This window comes from Staurois parvus, unplaced genomic scaffold (genome assembly GCF_062004578.1).
Source record: "Staurois parvus isolate SC_StPar_1 unplaced genomic scaffold, SC_StPar_1.0 ptg000166l, whole genome shotgun sequence".
Classification (NCBI taxonomy): domain Eukaryota; kingdom Metazoa; phylum Chordata; class Amphibia; order Anura; family Ranidae; genus Staurois; species Staurois parvus.
In genome coordinates this window covers 203,184-225,949 of record NW_028317962.1, presented here as the reverse complement: position 1 = coordinate 225,949, position 22,766 = coordinate 203,184, and the positions used below count along the sequence as shown (strand labels likewise).

Below are 22,766 nucleotides of genomic sequence, written 5' to 3'. Positions count from 1 at the left end.
TTTAGATATGTGCAGGGTTGCATATCCGTATACGCTGTAAATGCTTGGACATGTGGTTACCATCGTACTGCCAGGTCCCATCATTTCCTAGATTGTGAGCTCTAATGAGCTGGGCCCTTGGTTTCCTCTTGTACCAAATTATATTGTAACTGTAGTGTCTACTTTCATTTTGTAAAGCGCTGCGCATACTGTTGGCGCTCTATAAATCCTGTGTAATAATAATTTACTTGTACAGATGGCTGTATGCAAACACCTGTGACTTCGGGGTGCAGAAATACACTTGTTTTTTTACGATGTACAGCCATCTGTGCCTGTGTGAGCTATAGCCAGTTACAGTGCATCCCTATATTTCTTACTAAAACTGAGATTTCAGACTGATTAGGAGTCCGCTTGTCTACTACTGGTCAAGCTGCCCTCGAATGCATACAAGCAGGAGGACAATGACATGATATGGTTGCACTGTAGAGTTGGCCATTGGGAATATCTAATCTCATTGCCTTTATGGAATTTTCAAACCCTATTTCCACTTAGCAACACAGGATGAGGTTGCTATGAAGTGAAAGTATTCCATCACACGACGCCTCCTCTGTCAGGTTATCAGCTCTTTTATGTAACGTATCACAAATGGAATTCATGGCTTGCACTATTTTAAACACAGAGACTACTATGGTACTAGCAGAGATGGCATCGGCAGCAACAGCATTTCTCTGGCTGGATCATTAACACATTCCTGTGGAAGTTCAAATGTGGTTACTTGCAAATAACAGACTGATGTATTGTATGGTTTTAAAAAATTCATATTGATGCAGTGCCATTATACAAGCTGTGTTTATTGAAGTGTAAGTTCACCTTCATGAAGATTTTCTAAAAATCCTCCTATGCAATGAATCCTATCCTATGAATAGTACATGCCAGAGCTCCTCCTGTTGTAAATGGCGAAGGTCCTTCCATTACAGGTGCAGGTGTTGGGGGGGTCTTTGCAGAAAAACCACCTTTCATCCCCATCCATCCTGCTGTTGGGGGCCTTCTTCAGGCAAATATCACAATACGCACCTCTAGTGCCTGTTCTAGGCAATAAAAAGCGCGCATGTGCGCAGTGCGTTCTCTCCTGGTTCCAGCTTCATAGCAGCTGCTCGAGGCCATTCCAACTGCATGTGTGCGCAATGTGCTTCTCTAGGTGAGCTCAGTCTTTGTAGGAAGCCACACACTGCTCCATGGCCACTAAAACTCAGCTGAAGCCAGGAGAGCACGCACATGCGCAATTTGAACAGCCACTAGGGAGTGCATTATTTTGATAATTATATATAGAACAATGTGTGCTACCACAAATAATAGTAAATAGAATATAAAAAAATATATATAAAATAATAAAATATTGGCATGTGAGTTGCTGCAAAAAACACTTAGCCTAGGTTCACACTACAGCGGTGCCGTAAACCCCATGTGATGCGCACAGGAACCGCACCTCATTCCTGTACAAATCACATGCGATTTGTATGTGGTGCGATCAGAGCCATACATTTTGTATGGCTCTATTTGCACCGCACCAAAAACGTGCCGTACCCTTTTTTGGTCTGCCCTAGAATATTAATAGTAATAATAGGTATTCACACCTATTTGATCCGATTCTGCACATCGTACCACGTTTTGCGGACCGATGTCCCTCCCCCACGCATGCATTGCGCCACCAAACCACGTGGCTTTATCAGGGATAGCTATGGGTTGGTGGCGTAATGCATGGGGTGGAGCTCAGTGACGTCACTTGCAGTCACAGAGCCGTGGACTGGAAGTTCAGAGTTTCATGCTGATATGCATTTTATATCCTGCTATATTGTGAGTGCAAACTTTGTTCTAATTTTACGTGTATTAAATGGTTTTACACAATTGGAGGCTATTCTCTCTTCCTTATATACATTATTTCTATATATAGCCCGTCCTGCAGATGGCAGGATGAAGGGGAAATGAAGGGCGGCTTTTCTGGAGAACCCCCTTCCCCCCCCCACCTGAAATGGGAGGACCTTCACCATTTACAAGAGGAGCTCTGGCATGTACTATTCATAAAGAACTGCATAGGGGGGGTTTTGGGAATCTTCACAAGGTGAAAACACCTTTGAAGATAATTCCAAGCAGCAATAGATATGTTTAGTAAAAGGATACTTATCTCTGCCCACATTTTTTTTTATTCTGTCTAAAACTGTACATTCAATGTTTTTTTTTAGGCTTTGAGAAGGAAGCAAAGACTGCCTCAATCGATCGTCTACTTCTATGGGTCCTGAATGCCAGCAAGTCATTGTACACAATGCTATTTTATGCAACATTGGCTGTTCTCTTTTGCTGCTCTTGCTGACCAGTGTGTCCATACCAGGGGCGGACTGACAACTCATGGGCAATAGGGGACCATGGGGCCCCTGTGTCCTTGCCCAAACTCAAAAAAGCCTATGAAAAAGGTACCAGGGGCATCTCATGGGGCCCCCTACTGACTCCGGACTCTCGGGCAGTGCCCGAGTTTCCAAATGGTCAGTCCGCCACTGGTCCATACTCAAAAATACTCCACACATAAAACATGGCTTATGCTCAACATCTCAAACCCAAAGTATCTGAAAAAAAGGTATCTCAGCTGTAATTAAGCATTGACAGAGAACACTGACAGCAAAAACAGATTAAAATGCCACATAAACACAATAACATTAACCCAATATAAAAGAACACTGTGGGTCAGAGATGGATCCAATGAATCAAATGTTATCCATATGATATCAATATTAATCATTAGTAATTACATTCTACAAATTACAGCGATTTTGTAGGAGAGGATACAAGGACAAAGGGTTGGTGACAGCCTATAAATGGGCCAAGAAGAGCAATAGAGAAAAAATATTGTTTAGCCATAGATCGTCTAATGACATGGATGACAGGAACAAAGTTAAATTGTGCCGTCAATACACAGAAATGTCCAAAGCAGTTGGGAATGTATATACAAAACATTGGCACCTCTTATCTCAAGACCCCCTTGTGGTGACGTTGGTACCAGCAAAATCCAAATTTATATGTTGTAAGGCCCAATCCTTCAGGGATTTATTGGTCCACAGCAGCATCACATGGAAGACTGCCATTCATCCCAGAAGGGTCAGTTTCCTTAGGTGCGGACAATGTGACTATTGTAGCTACATGGTTGAGAGTGATAGGTCAGCTTTTCTCACTGGAAGAATCCTCAGATGCAATCAAAGGGTTACGTGTAACACCTCTGATGTTGTATACATTATCACTTGAGCCTGTGGATCCTTTTATATTGGAAAGACTTTTAGATCAATACGTAGCCACTTTCAGGACCACATTGATGACATTGAGACATACCATTTAAGGGCTCCCTTGGCGTACCATGTCTATTTACAACACGATAGTGACCCATCATGTCTCAAATGCTGGATGATTGAGGTTGTACCCCAGAATAGACCGGGGGGGAGAGGTGTGATTAAGATAGATTGCTATTACAGCATGAAACCCGGTGGATATGGGAACTTGATGTGACCCGACCACCTGGTTTAAATGATTATCTGAGTTTTTCCCCATTTTTGAGGTGATTCAGTGATTCAGGGTTGGAGGGAAGGTAGGGGGAGGGGTTACTGGTAAAGAGAGAGGATCCTTTTTTTTTTTTTTCAATTCACGAAAAGAAAAATAAACTTAATAAAATAGGATGAAAACAACTAATATACAGTATATATCTATTTAATTGACAGAGACTCTGATGTGCAGGAACACATTTTTTGCATATTGTACAATGTTTGTATTTGAGGTATACAGTGAGGAACATAAGTATTTGAACACCCTGCAATTTTGCAAGTTCTCCCACTTAGAAATCATGGAGGGGTCTGAAATTCACATTGTAGGTGCATTCCCACTCTGAGAGACAGAATTAAAAAAAAATAAATTCAGGAAATCACATTGTATGATTTTTAAAGAATTTATTTGTCTTGCACTGCTGAACATAAATATTTGAACACCTGAGAAAATCATTGTTAATATTTGGTACAGAAGCCTTTGTTTGCAATTACAGAGGTCAAACGTTTCCTGTAGTTCTTGACCAGGTTTGCACACACTGCAACAGGGATTGGCCCACTCCTCCACACAGATCTCCTCTAGATCTGTCAGGTTTCGGGGCTGTCGCTGAGCAACACAGAGTTTCAGCTCCCTCCAAAGATGTGCTATTGGATTTAGGTCTGGAGACTGGCTAGGCCACTCCAGATCCTTGATATGCTTCTTACGGAGCCACTCCTTGGTTATCCTGGCTGTGTGCTTCGGGTCGTTGTCATGTTGGAGGACCCAGCCACGACCCATCTTCAATGCTCTGACTGAGGGAAGGAGGTTGTTGCTCAAAATCTCACAATAAATGGCCCCATTTTATCCTCTCCTTAATACAGTGCAGTTGTCCTGTACCCTTCACAGAAAAGCACCCCCAAAGCATGATGTTGCCACCCCCATGATTCACAGTAGGGATGGTGTTCTTGGGATGCAACTCATCCTTCTTTTTCCTCCAAACACGACGAGTGACGTTTAGACCAAAAAGTTCTACTTTGGTCTCATCTGACCACATGACTTTCTCCCATGCCTCCTCTGGATCATCCAGATGGTCATTGGCAAACTTCAGATGGGTCTGGACATGTGATGACTTGAGCAGGGGAACCTTCCATTCAATGCATGATTTGAAACCATGACAGCGTAGTGTTCTACCGAAAGTGACCTTTGAAACAGTGGTCCCAGCTCTCTTCATGTCATTGACCAGCTCCTCCCTTTTAGTTCTGGGCTGATTCCTCACCTTTCTTATCATCAGTGATACCCCACGAGGTGAGATCTTGCATGGAGCCCCAGTCCGAGGGAGACTCACAGTCGTCTTTAGCCTCTTCCATTTTCTAACAATTGCTCCAACAGTTAATCTATTTTCACCAAGCTGCTTTGCAATTGCCCCGTAGCCCTTTCCAGCCTTGTGGAGGTCCCCAATTTTGTCTCTGGTGTCTTTTGACAGCTCTTTGGTCTTGCCCATGGTAGTAGTTGGCGTCTGACTGACTGTGGGGTGGACAGGTGTCTTTAAAGAGCTCAGACAGGTGCTACTAAGTTAGATTAATAAGTGGAGTAGAGGTGGACTTTTTAAAGACACAGTAAGAGGTCTTTGAGAGCCAGAATTCTTGCTGTTTCTTAGGTGTTCAAATACTTATGTTCTTTAAAAATCATACAATTTGATTTCCTGAATTTTTTAAAAAAATTCTGTCTCTCAGAGTGGGAATGTACCTACAATGTGAATTTCAGACCCCTCCATGATTTCTAAGTGGGAGAACTTGCAAAATCGCAGGGTGTTCAAATACTTCTGTTCCTCACTGTATCAAACAGGAGAGATGTAGGATATATTTCCAGTTGGGATTGATGCATATATGCCAATTTTGGCAATCCGAATAAGGATCATTGAAAGTCAGAAGAGCACATTACAAGCTTTATATGAGAACGTGTATTTGCTTGTGCTATTTACTCTTTATATTTCTATTGAATTTTTCCTCTATGCAAATTTATACAACTTTGCCTATATGGACATCCCTATAACTTGACTATAGCATACAATTTCCCTTGAATGATAAATTGTTTTGTTCTGTACTCAGACAATTTTTCCTCCTTTGTACACTCCACTGTTCTTTCTATCTTTTTACTGTTTTTGTATTTTTCAAGATGGCGGTGGCACAATGATGTCACACGTGACGTCATTAGCATGCGTCATGACGTCAGCACACACCGCGCATGCGCACTTCATCCGCGGTGGCCATGTTAAGTCCTTAAAAAGCCAGATGGAATCAAACTTGATATCAGCCTCTGATGCAGCCGTGGGGGGAAGGGGGGGGGTCCGGCGAAACCAGTCAGGCAGTGTCTTTGGTCACACCTGGATCTATGATGTGTTCATGTACCATGGACTGATAAGTATACCTTTCTCTTATACCTTGACAAAGACAAGAGGGACTATACTTTGCATTTATGGAATTAAATATGGCTATCTTCACTGCACCATTCATGAGGTATGTGCTGGCTTTCTGCACCTGCATTATTGATGATCACCTGCATGGAAGCATACCAGCTTCAAGCAGCTTTATGTATGAGGAACGTATCTGTCAATACATATATGAAAGTGGATGTACATCCATAGGCAGTCTTCACATCTTATTGTTCTCTTGTGGATTACATTAACTGCTCCTTTCCTGACTGGGACACTCTACAACCATACATATGTATTAAGGATGGCTCAAGGCGATTGATCCAGTGAAATCACCATTTGGTCATTTCTATGTCCATCAGCCTATTTTGCTCCATCATATTTTGGATCTCTCCAGCTTATCTTTACACTAAATGAACAATGGCCAGAGAGGAAAACATCAATATAGCAGCTAATTTTTTCAGTGGCCACTCCCCTTTTTTCTGCTTTTCTTACTCTATGTCTGTCCATCTTCTCTGAGAGCTCTCAGTCCAATCAATAAGTATATTCATAGAATGTAATTAGTAATGATTAATATTGATAGCATATGGGTAACATTTGATTAATTGGATACATGGTTACCACCTCTGACCCGCAATTTTCTTTTATATTGGGTTAATGTTATTGTGTTTATGTGTCATTTTAATCAATAAAGGTCTGTTTTATGCTGTCAATGTTCAATTACATATGAGATACCTTTTTCAGATACTTTGGGTTTGTGATGTTGAGCATAAGCCAACTTTTATGTGTGGAGTATTTTTGAGTTTGGACTTTGTAGTGAGCTCTCCTCCCCTCATTCATATATATTCTAAGATATTAGCCTGGTAGGATCATATTTCTTTAATTTTTTTAACATCAGTGTGTCCATAGCAAAAACTTAAAAAGGGTATTATAACCCGCAGAAGCTTTTTATTACTATATGATTTCACTATAAAGGGACACATTACTATTAATACTAATATATACAGTGGAAGAGAACTTTGAACAATATCATCTATTTATATTATTCAAGGTGCAAGCCCTTCAATCAAGTTCATTATTCAACAAGTGCATGCAAAGCAGACCTGTTTTCTAGCTTTGGAATGTAAACTTCATATAGTTTGTCAAAGAAGCCCAAGCAAAGTAACCTTGATGTCAGGCTGAGCATAGTGAAAGTAACTTGTAAGAGCATTCCAGAGCGCAGGAACTGCACCAGATGCCCATCATCTGGCTGGGCTCCAACTAACAACTTGTAGGAGTGCTCTCAACATAAGGAGTGTTACACTTTCCACACTTATTTTTCTGTAGTGGAAGATTTAATAGATAAAATGTGTTTTATACCCTCTCAGAACACTGAAGGCTGTCATGTGACCTCATAGGAGTCAGCTTGCTTTTCTGAGCATGCCGACTATCACCATTAAAAAAAAAAAAAAAGAAGGAAATACACCGTATAATTTCTGTGCCATTGTACCAAAAGCACTTAAAAAAGTGTGGGCCACCTTTTGCAAAAACTTAATCAACATTAAAGTGATTGTAAAGGATCACATTTTATGTTTTAAAAATAACAAACCTCTTATACTTACCTGCACTGTGCAATGTTTTTTTACACAGAGCAACCCCGATCCTCGTCTGCTGTGGCCCCTAGCTAGTGTTCTGGACTCCTCTTATGCATTAAGGTGAAAAAAATGGTCAGCCTTCAAAACCACTTTAGACTAGGTTCACATTTATGTAGGTAGCACTTGATGCATTTTCAATGTGTTTCTGATGCATTTGGTGGGGTTTTTTTGGTGGGGGGGGCTAATAGGAAAGTTTGACAGTTCTGTTCATATAGTGCAACTACGATGCAACTTGACACTCAAGTAGCCTCAAAGTAGTACAGGAACCTTTATGTGTCCAAAGTCACATGCTAGGGTTAGCGGTCTAACCCTAACATTTAACTAAATCCTGCCCTTACACAACATACAACTTTGGACCCAAAGATTCCTGCGCTACTATGATACTACTTGAGTGCCAAAGAGTGTAAAGTCACACTACATGAACAGGACGATCATACTTTTTTTTTTTATTAGCCAAAAAACAAAACAAGAAATAAACAAAAAACACAACACTGTGTTTTTGGTGGGGGTCCGCTGAAGTTTATGACACGCACAATCTGCTGCAGGGAAAAAGTCCCTGACCCTTTCCGAAAAATGAACCAGCTAACAAAAAAAAAACAAAAAAAACGCACAGATGTGAACTAGATCCATAGGACACCATGTTAAATGGACTGTAGTGCGTTTCTGCAAAACACGCTAAAAAAATGCATAGGTGTGAACCAAGGCTTAATAAAAAATAGAAAACAGGTTTTTTATTGTAGCATTAAAGCTTCTAAGAGTTCCTCAACCGCGATGGAACTTGCAGTTTCACCATACACAGATGCCTGTAAATGGATGTCAGGGCTGTGCAGGTGCTAAAATCACCCCTCATATAAGGTAAGGGGGAGGGGGGGGGGGGGGGGAAATTGACCGTGGCTCATGTTACACCTTTCCGATGGGATGCTTGTTCCCATGACAACTGTCAGAGGGGGTTTCCCTCCCTTTGGAGAGATCACCGCTCACTTCCTGTTGTGTCTATAGGACAAGATTGAGAGGAAATTACCCTAATAGCCAAATAAAAAAAAAAAAAAAAAAAAAAAGAAACTGGCAGGGTTTTTACCATTTCATACTATATCCAAAAATGGTTTGACTTTTAGTACAGTTTAATTTTCAGTTTTGAAATACATTGTATAACATATGCCATACATAGATTACATAAAGAATGACATGTCTATATGTTTTATAAATTACACCCAACTACAAAATTTTTAAATAAAATATTACAATATGAGGACTGTAGAAACATTAAGCCAAGTACACTATGGACCGACGTTGACTTGCTTCAGGCAGAAGGAATGAATGATTTTCTCTATAGAACCTTGGATTCCGAATATCTGAAGAAGATTCTTGAAGGCTGGTGCAGCATCTTCCAGGACTGCAGTTTTATCAACAGCAATTGCTTCTTCTGGGAATTTGGGTAGTAAATCCAAAATGGGTATCACTGCTCCTCTGTCATTGATAGTGATTTCCCAAACAAGAATTATTGCACACTTAGGGAGCTCCGGGTTCACCAGTACCATATGATTTGCAGAGGATCCATATGGAAGTCTTACAGAAGCAGAGTAACGTTCCTTAAAATGGGAAAAAGTGTTTGTGCGGAATTCACACCATTCTGCATACCTTGAGAGTGTCCGAAAGAAGCCCTGTACATTCATCGTCATCTCCGTTCTTTCCACCAGCTTGATCAAAGCTGGATTGCCTATACAATCCATGCGGACATTGACTTGAGTGACATTACACGACCAGCGGTCCTCACACTGACATTCTGAGGTTTTAAATGTCATCTCAAACGGTAGAAACTGGCACCGACCCACCAACTTATAGTTACAAAAAATGTTTTCATTTTTCTTCTCGGTTATCTTAAAGCACTGTAAAATCTCGATCCCCGTGATATTTATAATGAACTTCATTTCCATTTCCCCATGGGCAAGCTGTGTATTTACATTTTTCGTAACCGGTGCAATACATTCTCTGTTGTCTTCCTGAAATGTCCCAAAAGAATTCTGCACACTAGTTGTGGATAAGGTGGCAATGTTTCTCTTATTTTCGTTGTATTCTTCTTTAAGAACCGCAATCTCCTGCATCAGAGATGAAATTGCATCTTCACACCGCTCCATGACTTTTGACATCCTTACGGAGGCACCGCCAAGTCCCCAGCAGCGGCAGCTTCCTGCACCTCTAATATGTTAGTGGACTGCTGCACAGTATCTGGGAAGAAAGAGGAAAGCAGTTTAATATTACTAATAAAGACACATTGCACATCTGCCAACCCACAACTATTTTTACTGATGGAGCACTTTTTTACGGACAACCTAAAAGTTGGCAGAGATGTTTATTAGAAACTAAGGCAATCAATATGTGACTCAACAACACCACCACATTTCCATTTCAATGGCTCTATAAATAATGTCCACTGATCTGCATAGATTAACGCAAGGGCACATAGAAAACAACAGTTTCCATGTGCCTTATTCAGACCTGACAGCAGTATTAAACCCAAAACTAAAAATGTACTATATTGCAGTTTACCAAGCATTAGATGTGATGGCTGCATTCATTTTCCTTTCTTTGACTTTTTTCCTCTATTTTTTTACCCGGAGATCTAGCCAGCAACATACCTCCTGTATTAGTGACCCCACTCTGGATGAAGGAGCACAGCAGACAGCAGCATTGTCAGTCTGGGGGGGTGGGAGTGGTAAATGCACTAGTATATGTAGATACACTAACAAATTAAAGCCAAACTGCAGCTTACACGTTATAATCAGTAACATCAACATTTTTTTCCTTTTGGGATAAATGATTTACATGAATAAATAAAATCTGATTTTAAGCACCCCTGCCGGTGTTAAATGGTTTGTCTCATTCCTGTAACTTATACATCTGGAAGAGAGCTTGTTCATTTGAAAAACAATAGATTTACTGGTTGGATCACCAGATGAAAAAATACCTAAAAAAGAAAACTAACGTAGATATCACATCTAAGAACCAGTAAGCTGCAATATAATAAATGTTTTCCTTTTGGGTTTAATACCACTTTAACACTGCATTGAGGTGTGATGTGCCGCATAAAAACACAGCATGTCGCAGGAGCCCAAGCGGTGGCGGAGTGGAGACCGGGAGGATCTATGGGACTACCCCTTTTCACAATTGGTGGCTTGCAAAGACAGGGTAATTCAATTCAAGTTGTTGCACAGGATTTATTTGACACCCCACAGGCTTCATAGAATGTGCCCGGAGGCTTCTTCCCATTGTTGGAGATGTGCGGGTGAGAGCCTGCCAATTTCAACCATATTTTGTGGCTATGCCCCAAAATTTGACTTTTCTGATCTGTGGTTACTAGATTTATTGGTCATTGACGACTATTGAGGTTCCCCTGAGGGTGAACTTCTGTTTGCTTGGTCTGGTGGGCTCTTTGGCCTTCCGCCGGGCTCTCAGGACTCTTATTGGATTAATGCTATTCAGGGGATAACACCAGCCGTCCTGTACAGGGCCCATGCCAGCAGGGGGCCAAGGCAGGGTGAATCAGATGTGGGCAGGGAAGGTGATCAGCACGGTGGGGGGGCAATTACTGGAACTGATCTCCTGTATGGCTCTCTCTGCAGCAGCTGAAAGCTGGCTTCTTCTCCTCCCCCCTCTCCCTCCCACTGGCTTTGAGCTGCTGAAGAGAAAGCCATACAGGGGATCGGTTCCAGTAAATGCACCCCCACCACACCCATTACCCTCCATGTGCGCCATATGTTTCTCCCTACTGCCCAGGCCCCTTTGTAGCCCCCCTCCAGTGCTGCCAGCTTCCCACCAGCAGCTGCAAGCACATAATAGGATCCTTTAGGATGGATAGTGGGGTAAGGGTCCGGTAAACATGTCACATTTACAAGCTCCTTTCTCTCCTGAACGAACACAATGAGTGATCGATGCTGATCATTCAATGTGTTCATTCATAACTGAAGCCCAGTAAACAGGGTTTTTTGGGAGCGGGGGGGCCTGTCAGGTTGGCTATATGGGACCCCGTGATTTCTAACAGCAGCCCTAACGCTATTTTATGCACGCAAGGTGATCACCTTAAAATGGAAGTCAAAGGAGGCACCTACTCTGAATTTCTAGAAAACTTTTCTTGACGATGTAGTACCCCTATATAAAACTACTTATACCTCTTATGAGTGTCCTCTCAAAATTCATAGGGTTTGGGACCCATGGCTTGAATCCACCTCTACTGTCACATCATCAAGGTATTGGTTCCCCTATGGTTCAGGGATCTGACTAATCTGTAAGACACTAGTCACTGCCAGGGTGGGCAGATAAGGTACATTTTCTATTGTTTATGGAATATATTGTTGGAGATTGTGGAGACAACTTCCCCTTTTTTATCAATGATCTCTTTCTGCCTACCCCTCTGCATAGAGAAGAGCAGATGTTAGTTAGGAATGTGTTCTTTGTTTTATATTACATTAAACCGGGAAATGCCCGAAGGCTCTGCTTTGTATTACATACTTTTCAAAATCAATAAAAATAATAAATACTAAGAAGAAAAGGGGAAGATCCTTTGTCAGCTATTATTGCTTGTTTGCACCACCTTTCCATGAAGCCCAATTTGTGGGCATTCCTATTGCACAGCTCAACTTTTACCACCCCCTCTGCTGTAAGTCCAGTGTATGTGTTCCACTGCGTAATTGACACGCCCCCCGCTTTAAGTATTAATTTCCTACTGAGAAACATGAACAAACAGCGGTAGGGGAAGGGGAGTAGGCTTGTTGGCCATATTAACTCAGCATCCACAGCACCTATCAAAAGGAGACTAAGCCCCGGTTCACAACAGACCACTAAGGAAAATTTGCAATCTGTGTGTATTTTCAGCACTGCATTCAAAACGCAGTGTCCTTGTGATCCGCAGTATCACTGCAATGTGGACAACGACACAAATACAGTATGTTTCCCTGCACTGAATCACAAGGTACAAAAGCACCATGCCGTCTGTTTGCACCGCATTTCCAAAAGTAGTGCATGCAATACCTTGGTGCAATGCAATGTGATTCAAGCCCATTCAAAATGCACTGAATCTGGTGCTCATTCCTGTGCGATTCATGGTGTGAACCTACCCAAGTGTTACATGCGCTTTGTCCCCTAGGGAAGGAGAAGCAGAAACTGTAATTGGCAAGGAAAAAAACAAACTCTTGGCAAAGAAAAAGCACCAATGTTTGTAGTATTGGACTGTGAGACCGGGCCAGAGTAATGATGCACCCCCAGGGGGGGTGTCCCTGACAGCCTAGGCTCACAGGAAGTGGGTTGATTTATTTTTAACCCAGAAGTGGACACAAGGGGGGGGGGGGGGTTGTACAGCATTGGAGAGCAAATCAGTATTACAGGCATTAGACTTAATGGTCAATTATTTAATTACTTTAGAGTTTCTCAGCTGCGTCATCCAATCACAGGGATCTGTGACCAAGACAACTACAAGTCCCATCTGCCACTGCAGCAGAGGGGCTCAGATCACACTGACACAAATCTAGTGACATCACACTTCAGCTGCCCATACACTGACAGACATTTCTACAAAAATTCATAAGAGAATATTCACTGTACATTCCGTCACAAGAACATACTTAAAAAAAAAGTTTGCTTTCAGCATTAGATTATGGAGTGAATGGACTTTCCCAAACATAAACCAGAGACATCTCTCTGCACCCACTAATAATCTGCATTGGTGATTGGCTCCTGATCATGTGACCACTAAAACAGCCAATCACAGGTCTCACATGATTGCCAATCCTTTCCACCCCTAGGGGTCCAGAACATTTTATAGGGACGGTGGGGCGGGCAGAAGGGGGTTAATGTGGGAGTATTTATAACATTTTTGTGGAAAAGTTGGACTGTACCTTTAAGGAGAGAAATAGAAAGAGAACCGGAGAGGGAAGGCGGGAGAAGCACTCAGAGGACATACACTCTCTACGTGGTATGAGGACACCGAAAAGCCCGCTCCAGAGGAGAGGACATGGCGGAGAATATTCCCATGCCCCTCCATAGAGCCCTCCCCGCACTCTGCTCACCCGGCGGCTGCTCACCCGGCTGTAGGCGGAGCTCCTCTCAGCGCCGCTCTCCTTCCCGGATAGATTCAAATACAGCGCCAAGAAAAGGGGGCGAGCCGAGTGTGTACGGAGCTCGGATTGGACGGGGGTGAAGGAGGGAGGAGCTGCTGTAGCAGTCATGGGAAGGGGGAGGTCCGTGCCACCGTGAGAAGAGTTTCGTCCTCTTCCTCATACTGGGAGCGGAGTCTGAGCTGTGAGGACGGAGGGGAGGGGTGCAGTCATGTCATTGGAGGACTACACTGGCTCATGCTTTGTGGGGGAGTTTACTGAGCGAATAGGAAGTCTCATTCAGAGGAGGGGGGGGGGGATTTACTAAGACTGGAGCGCTCAGAATGTGTTGCAGCTGTGTGTTCATGTAACCCCTTGCCTACTGGGCACTTTTACCCCCTTCGTGCCCCGGCCAATTTTCAGCGTTGTTGCACTTTGAGTGACAATTGCGCGGTCATGCAGCATTGTACTCTAATGAAATTTTTATAACTTTTTCACACAAATAGAGCTTTATTTTGGTGGGATGTACTCGCTGCTGGGGGGTTTTATTTTTTGCGCTATAAACAAAAAAAAGCAAACATTTTGAAAAAAAAATATTTTCTTTGTTTCCATGTTAAAATTGTGCCAGCAGGTAATTTTTTGCCTTCACTGATGTGCGTTGATGAGGCTGCACTGATGGGCAGCATTGATGGGTGGCACTGACTGACAGCACTGCTGACACTGATATGCAACATGGGCACTGATAGGTAGCACTGCTGGGCACTGATGAGTGGCACTGACTGACATCACTGCTGGGCACTGATGGGTGGCACTGACTGACAGCACTGCTGGCACTGATATGCAACACTGGCACTGATAGGTGGCACTGACTGACAGCACTGATGGGTGGCACTGACTGACAGCACTGATGGGTGGCACTGACTGACAGCACTGATGGGTGGCACTACTGGGCACAGGTGGGTGCCACTGCTGGACACAGGTGGGCGGCCGGCTGGCTATGACGCCCATGCGTACACTGTGCAGAGGGCCTCTTATGGTGACCATCTTTGTTATGGCATGTCCAGGCTCACGCATGTGCGAGGTGGGAAACTCCTGTGTTCTCTTGCTTATGCTGCAGGTGAATAGGGGGGGGAGGGAGGTGATTCAGACGCAGGTCTATGATCTGTCTGCTTCTTTAAGTCTCTTTCATTTTATTTTCTGTGCAGTGCTGACATCGCTGCTCTAACATGAGCCTTCTGCTACATAACCAAGACCTCCATGTGCTCAGGTTGGGACCATCAGTGTGGTAAGTAAGAAGAGGAAAAAGAGTGCCTTTCCATGAGCGCGTCCTTCATCTTATGGCACAACCTAGCCCGCTCTCGCTCTTGCTTAAGGTCAAACTAAAAGAGCGTTGCCATGTCATGACGAGTCCGGTGTGGGCAGCAGCACATCCAGCCCTGCAGGTCTCACCCAGGATGCACATAAAGTTTCCAGTGAGTGTTGGCATTTCTATTTCCCTGACCACGAACAATGACAAAAGGTAAGAAGTGCTGAGACTGCAGCTCGGACCTAATACCAGACTAACATGTCTGTGGATATTGTTGCTGAGACCTCTTTAACCACTTCCTGTCCGGCCCATGTACATAAACGGCCGGATGGGAGCAGTGCAGGAGTGGGTGGCCGTTTATAAATGGCCTCCTCATTCACTGCCTGTGCGCGATCCCTTGGAGCACACAGCACTGCGATCTGGAGGACACAACCGAACACTGATCGCTGTACAGGACCTCTGTGAGGTCCTGAACATGTGATCACTGATTGGCCAATCAGTGATCACATGAATAGTAGTAAGCAAGATGTCACTTGTGACATCATTGCTTACTACGTGTGAAATCTGTGAATGATCACAGAGGTCACATGGTACAAGGCTATTCACAACAGCCTTGTACCATGTGACAAGCTGTGACCAATCACAGCTCTCACAGTATCTCTCAATGGCTGCAAGAATGCAGCCAGCGAAGGAGAAATGATTGCTTTTACAGCCTTTATGGGTGTAAAAGCAATCGGTGTAAAAAAAAAATCTTGATCAACCCCCACAAGAGTAGTACAGTGTCACTATGGTGACACTGTATTGCTAGGGTGACAGTATACATAATAATAATATAAAAAAATAAAATTAAAATGTAAAAATTGTTTTTAAAATTTGTAATTTTTGGTCATAATCTATTTTGGGTTATTTTTTTTATTTTTTTTACTAAAAAGATAGTTGAATACATTTTGGCCAAGATTTATGAAGAAAGATTATTTATTTGCAAAATTTTAGAAAAACACTTTTTTTCAAAATGTTTGGACTTTTTCATTTATATACCAAAAATATAAAAAAAATCCCAGTGGTGAATAAATACCACCAAAATAACGTTTTATCTGTCTCAAAAAAATGATATGTGTACAGTGTTCTATGACCACGCAATTGTCATTCAAAGTGTGATAGCACTGAAAGTTGAAAATTGGCCTGGTCAGGAAGGGGGTGAAAGTGTCCGGACTTGAAGTGGTTAAGTACAAAGGAGGCTGGGAGCCAGCAAGCCATTGTCCTTCATGGACAAATAGTTAATGATCCTCTGAGTTCTTCAACCACTTATGCCAGTGGACTCCGGGCACAAGGTCAAGGACACAGCTCTGCAGAGGAGTACAGGGCACCATAGTTAGTCATCCTAACCAAGGAGGCCCGAGCCCATCATAGCTATCTTTATTCCTGGCTCTGATGGAACCTTTGTCCAAGCCATTTACCTTTTCCTTGGACCTGGCTTCACCAGAGGTAGAAGAAGGTCGATTATCCTCCTTGAAAAGGCTAAGCAAGGTTCAAGTGTTTCTTGGGTCCAGTCATTTATTAGTGTAGCAGGCCCAGAATAGGGTTGCCACCTCATCCCTTTAAACCCAGAAAACGGTGTTTATAGGGATGAGGTGGCAACCCTAGCCCAGAATAGGATGACCCAAATGACTGCCTTTCAAAGTCAGAACATGCTTCACATTTTCAAGGCATAGCCTCCCCAATGAATGGGAGGAAGAAGAAATTGTTTCAAGAGGAGTGGCAGTACTGGTATGAAATTTTTCATTAGTAAGCAGCAGCAAAATTATACCCTACCCAGGAGGAAACCGCTTCTGTTGAAAATAATGGCGCTACCACACTTAACATTCATTACAGTAACACACATTACAACACTGCACTCCACTGCAAAGATGTGGACAATACTAAACTAACTTTTAAATTTCCTCTGAAAAGTGACTATGTGGGATCACTTTTCAGGGGAGCAGTTATGTTAGCTTCACATGCAAAAAAGCCCTAATGCTCACATTTGACAGGCAGCTCTGTATGCCAATCACTACATGCTGTATAAAATGTTTGCAACACCACAGTGCATTGCAATCATATGTACAGCAATGCTAATATCTGCCTGTTTTTACCAACCCCCATGTGGATGAGGCTTTAGCAACTAGTGCAAATACACTGGCAACTTCAAAATACTGGTAATGGCTGGCATTCACTGATCCCAAACCACCAGCCTGACACAGGCCTAAGACTATAATGGTGGGTCCGACCTGCTCTGCACAGCCCTGTTTCCTCAGGATTCACACTTCTCTCCATCTCCCTCCAGCACAAGCAGGTGTTCTGATATTCTTATTCCCAGTCATCCATAGGAAGCTTCCTGTGCACCCAGTGCCTGCCAAGGAAGCAGCACAGCAGGCAATGCATTCAGTGGCAGCAAGGAGGGCTATAAGGCGCTGTCCTTGGTCAACATTCCTGTCCTCGGGTGGGGTGGTCATAAGTGCCTAAATGGTTTTTCCTCTGACCAGAGGTTGGATGGAACTATTCCAAGAGACTGATCTCTCAGACTCATCCACCTCACCAACCGCTCCGCATCTGCCACCCCCCTCTGTCATTCCCTCCACTGGCTCCCGATTGCCCAACGCATTAAATTCAAACTACTAACACAGACATACAAAGCTATTCATAATGCTGCCCCAAACTACCTCACCGACCTGATACCCAAATACCACCCAACCCGCACTCTTCGCTCCTCACAAGCTCTACTTTCTAGCTCCCTGGTCTACACCTCCCACACCCGACTGCAGGACTTCTCCAGGACTTCCCCCATCCTCTGGAACTCACTACCCCAATCCATCAGACTGTCACCTACCCTACTCACCTTTAGGCGCACCCTGAAAACCCATCTCTTCAGGGAAGCCTACTCCACCATCACCTAACAGCCGATCTCCTCCACTCCTCCTATCACTCCATCCCCCACAGCCACTTCCTCTTGTACCTCTATCCCCTCCCTCCTAGATTGTAAGCTTGAAAGAGCAGGGCCCTCGAATCCCTCGTGTTTTGTTTTGTTACTGTATTGTCTCATGTTCTGTCCCCCACTATAATGTACAGCGCTGAGCAAACCTTTTAGGGCTATATAAATACTGTATAATAATAATAATAATAATCTCTGCTCAACCCTGGATGTCCTCAGTTGCTGTGCAGATGGATGGTGCTCGCAGACGGCTCCTGATTGTCGTAAAACATTACGTTTCATAGAACGGCATACATCCTTGGAATGTCGTATACTCTATTAGTCACGACGTAGAGACGTACCTCCCTATGCTAAGCACTATTCCAAGAGCTGTCAATGGTTAGTCTGGCCTTCCTCTTCATAGGAGGTTAAGGCTAAGGTGAGTTCTCTCGGCTAGTTTAGATGGAAGAGTGTGCAAAGGCACCTTTATGAAGAAAGAATGGCCATAGTCCTTTTTTGTCCCTTTCATCCCCTGCAGGAGTTTTGTTGAGAGGACCCCTCCAGGCTAGTGTGGGGCTAGGGTGGCTGATTGGGCGCACAGATGGTAAAACCCATTTTTGGGATCCATGGGTGCGTTCTATGGTAAAACATGGTTACTTTTGGTGGTTCAAACATTGCTGTCTAGGATTATTCTTCCAGACCAGAGTAACATTTTCCACTCAAGAAGTGGATGTCCTCTTTCAGTACATCAATCTTATAAGACTACAAAGGATATTGATTCTAAGTCCTCCCTCACAGACCTTTTATTCTCTTCGGTGTCTGTACGAAGAAGACTGATGTTGAGTTTAAAGAAACTGAGTCTCAGTAGAAGATGGACAATTCCAGTATGCATACAGTACCTTCCTTTATGGCTTTCCAATTTACAGATTACCTTTACGGTGGTCCTAATCTCTGTGTAGCCCCTCTGAGGAAACAGGGTGCTTTGCATCCATCATTACTTGGATGGTATTCTGTTGGCCGAGAGCCCAGATCACCTAAAAGGGTATTCATCCGGCCAGCCTGAGATGTTTTGGCTGGATAGAAGGTGTCAAAACGGTGGGGGCAGAGCCATATAGCCATCAATACGGAAGCCCAGTTCAGTGCTCAAGCTAGTACTTTTCTGCTCCTTCTCAGAATAGGCCAAGCAGCAGGAAGCATCTTCAGAATGTGGTATCTCAGATTTGTCAAGCTTCCCGATTCAGGGATCTCCTGGAAACGATGATCTCTTGCATCCCTCTGCTACCCTGGGCACACTGGATTCTCTGCACGTTCCAAAGAATTTCCTTTTTGCAATGAAGAAGGCAGTACCTGAGCTGATTCAAATTGCTTCTCCTCAGATGTGCAGGAGTCTCTGGTTACGGGTGCGACAGGGAATCACTCGATCCCGTATGGTAGGCTCATTATCCCACACCATTGTCACCTCCGATGCCTGTGCTACAGGGCGGATCATCACCTGCAGTTACTATGTGTGCTGTCACCTCTCATTCAGGCTTGACTGGTTATTCTTTATGATGTCAACATAGCAGCAGTGTCATGCGTTTAGAAATAAAGGAAACTCAACGGCAAGTTCCAATGGAAATATCAATATATTCAATATAATCAATATATTAATCAGGAACAGAACTATATTAGTACCTCCTTTGTATAGTGTTCCCAAAAACGTAGTGTTAGCAGGATCAGCCCATTCGCTGCCAGCACTAGCGTTTAGCTCCTCTGCTGTTTTTCACAGAAGATTTGTATTAATTGATTGTGGGTCAAAGCAATTTGAACGCACATCAATACATCACCGCCCTCCCAAATTCAGCTCTTGCCAGACAATGGAAACCTATCACGGTTTCTGAATTTAAAACTTTTTTGGGCCTAACCCTCAACATGAGCATTAGAAAAACAAATGAATTGCTGTCATATTGGTCCACAGACCCGATTCATCATATGCCATGTTCTCTGCTGTTACATCTATGACCAACATACTGGTACATCGCTGGAATTTGAGTGGTTATCCCGGGATGATGCCTGCAGCTACAGGCATCATCCTGGTATCGTTTTTTCAGCTGGCAGTCGGCTTTCATGTAAAAACAATCCCACCGGCAAATTAGCTGCTGGATCACTTTCAAAAGCAACGGGAAGGGACATTCCACCCCCCACCCCACCCCTGCTGCCTTCCATGGCTTTCCTGAGCTCTCCCGTCCCACCGGGGAACCCAAGAATGCAGCTGGCAGTTCTGCTGGCTGACCATAGAGCTGATTGGAGACCGTAATGACTCCAATCTTCTCTATGGTCTAGGAAACCAGAAGTTACGAGCATTTCATCATTTTGTTTTTTTTGGATTTAAACCACCATTTTTAAATTGGGAAAGCATCTGATCACACTGATCTTGGTGTGATCAGATGCTTTAAGGGCAGAGGAGAGATCTAGAGTCTAATGCAGGCCATAGATGGGTCAACAAACTGTCCGTTTTTAAAAAAAAAAACGAAAAATCGGTCATTCAATAGGCCGACGTTACCACCAACGGTAAAAAAAAATTGGCCAATTTTCGTCCCATCTACGGCTGGCATTTAATTACTTCTGTCCCTGCAGAGAGCTCCGCTATTATATGTGACATGAAAAAGTCTTGCGGTTGCAACAATGTATCTATTTGTATCCATGTCGGATACAGAAGTTTTTATTCGGATACAAATAGATACATTGTTGCAACCGCAATACTTTTGCATGTCAAATATAATAGTAGACTGGAATTCTTCTTCTTTTTCTTCTTCTTGCAGGTCACAGCTCATGCGCAGATTTTTTTATCGGAAAAAAGATTGGCCGATTTGCCCATCATTGCCGGGAAAATCGTCCGCTTGGCAAAATTGGCCGATTTTGGTGTGATCAGATGCTTTAAGGGCAGAGGAGAGACCTAGAGTCTAATGCAGGCCATAGATGGGTCAACAAACCGTCCGTTTTTTAAAAAAAAAACACGAAAAATCGGTCATTCAATAGGCCAACGTTACCACCAACGGTAAAAAAAAATTGGCCGATTTTCGTCCCGTGTGCGGCTGGCATTTAATTACTTCTGTCCCTGCAGAGAGCTCCGCTATTATATGTGACATGAAAAAGTCTTGTGGTTGCAACAATGTATCTATTTGTATCCATGTCGGATACAGAAGTTTTTATTCGGATACAAATAGATACATTGTTGCAACCGCAATATTTTTCATGTCAAATATAATAGTGGACTGGAATTCTTCTTCTTTTTCTTCTTCTTGCAGGTCACGGCTCATGCGCAGATTTTTTTATCGGAAAAAAGATTGGCCGATTTGCCCATCATTGCCGGGAAAATCGTCCGCTTGGCAAAATCAGCCGATTTTTTTTTTCCAACTTCCCCGATAAAAAACAAAGCGCCAAAATCGGCCGATTTTTGACCCGTCTATGGCCTGCATAATAGACCCCAGATTTCTCAGAAAATAGTACCTGTCACTACCTATTGCGATCACATGGGAAATTTACATTCCCTGTGAAAACAATAAAAGTGATATAAAAAAAGGGACAGTGTAAAAATAAAGAAAAAAAATCACCACCCCCCCTTCTTGTGCTTGCGTGCAAAGGCGAACGCAAGCATTGATCCCATGATGGTATGTAAACACCAAGCATGTGAGGTATCACCGTGAATGTCAGGTGGAGGGCAGTAATTCTAGCACTAGACCTGTGTAAATATAAAGTGGTCACATATAAAGGCTTTTAAAGCATTGTTTATCGATATTAAAAATTTACGTAGTTTGTCACCGTTGCACAGGTGTGCTCAATTTTAAAGTATGGTATCTATTTACTTGAAGTAACATCATCTTTTATATTTTCTCAAACAATTTGGAAATATATTGTGTTTTATGTGCATTAAAAATCAAGAAAGTGTATGTTTTTTAAAAAATTAGCATCTGAAAAATCGCTGCGCAAATAATGTGTGGCTTTAAGAGAAATGGGCAATTCACCGTACCAAATGAGGAAGATATTGTTTATATATCTTAACCAACATTTCACATAATCGATTAATAAATGCATGGGGTAAATGTAATGTTCTTCCATATACCTAACAAACAGATTTGCAAAAGAGGTGGCAGCAGAGCTGCCCATAGTGGTGCCCCAAATTTGTGCATAAAATTTACCCTTGAATGAGAAAAGTTGTTTTCGAGTACAAAACAGACATTCAATAAGATATTCACATGGGGGTCCCCTAGCTGTCGCACAGACAGAAAATGTCTGATTGCAGATAAACCTGCTTCATTTGGTTTACTCGTGTATAGAGACATGATATCCATTGTGGCTAATTTCCAGTTTACATTGAAGGCCAGGAATCCCCCAAGAGTTGGGAGTATGGAGACACACCTTCTGTGTCTGCAGGATAGGAGACCCAGCTATTTTGACACCCGCCTCTTCTTGGTTTACATTGCAGAGTGCCGTTTTTTAACAAGCATACACTCCAGGGGTAAATTAACCACTTGCCCTCAAGAGTTTTTACCCCCCTTCCTGGATATCCCATCACTGTACCGGATAACGCATTAGCTAGACACTCGAGGGGCAAATTAAACTATGTATGCGACCACATTCTTTACCCCTCATGTACTAAACAATTTGCTTATCTCATCCCTGTTTTACATTGTGTTCTTTATGATAATTGGCAATGATGTTGTTTACATGTATTAGAAATACATATGACAGGAATTACATTTTAGGGGCAGGGCTTAGCCTATTCTGCTTGCACTGATTGGTGAATAGTTTCTTTAAATAGTTTCTCTATGTTATCACAATTTGT

General features: G+C 42.9%; 1 protein-coding gene across 4 annotated transcripts; it reads right to left on the bottom strand.

Moving 5' to 3' along the window:
* Positions 1 to 8,705: 8,705 nt before the first annotated feature.
* On the bottom strand, positions 8,706 to 19,387 carry CENPP (centromere protein P). 4 transcript variants are annotated; one of them, XM_089676347.1, is made up of 2 exons: positions 18,873 to 19,387; positions 8,706 to 9,828 (listed from the first exon to the last, which is right to left on the bottom strand). In XM_089676347.1, the coding sequence occupies exon 2, from the start codon at positions 9,747 to 9,749 to the stop codon at positions 8,880 to 8,882; it is 870 nt and encodes a 289-aa protein (XP_089532473.1). In that variant the 5' UTR covers positions 9,750 to 9,828; positions 18,873 to 19,387; the 3' UTR covers positions 8,706 to 8,879. The 4 variants fall into 4 exon arrangements, with proteins under 4 accessions (XP_089532473.1, XP_089532471.1, XP_089532472.1 ...); XM_089676345.1 differs by lacking the exon at positions 18,873 to 19,387 and adding an exon at positions 13,662 to 13,892; XM_089676346.1 differs by lacking the exon at positions 18,873 to 19,387 and adding an exon at positions 13,677 to 13,892.
* Positions 19,388 to 22,766: the final 3,379 nt, after the last annotated feature.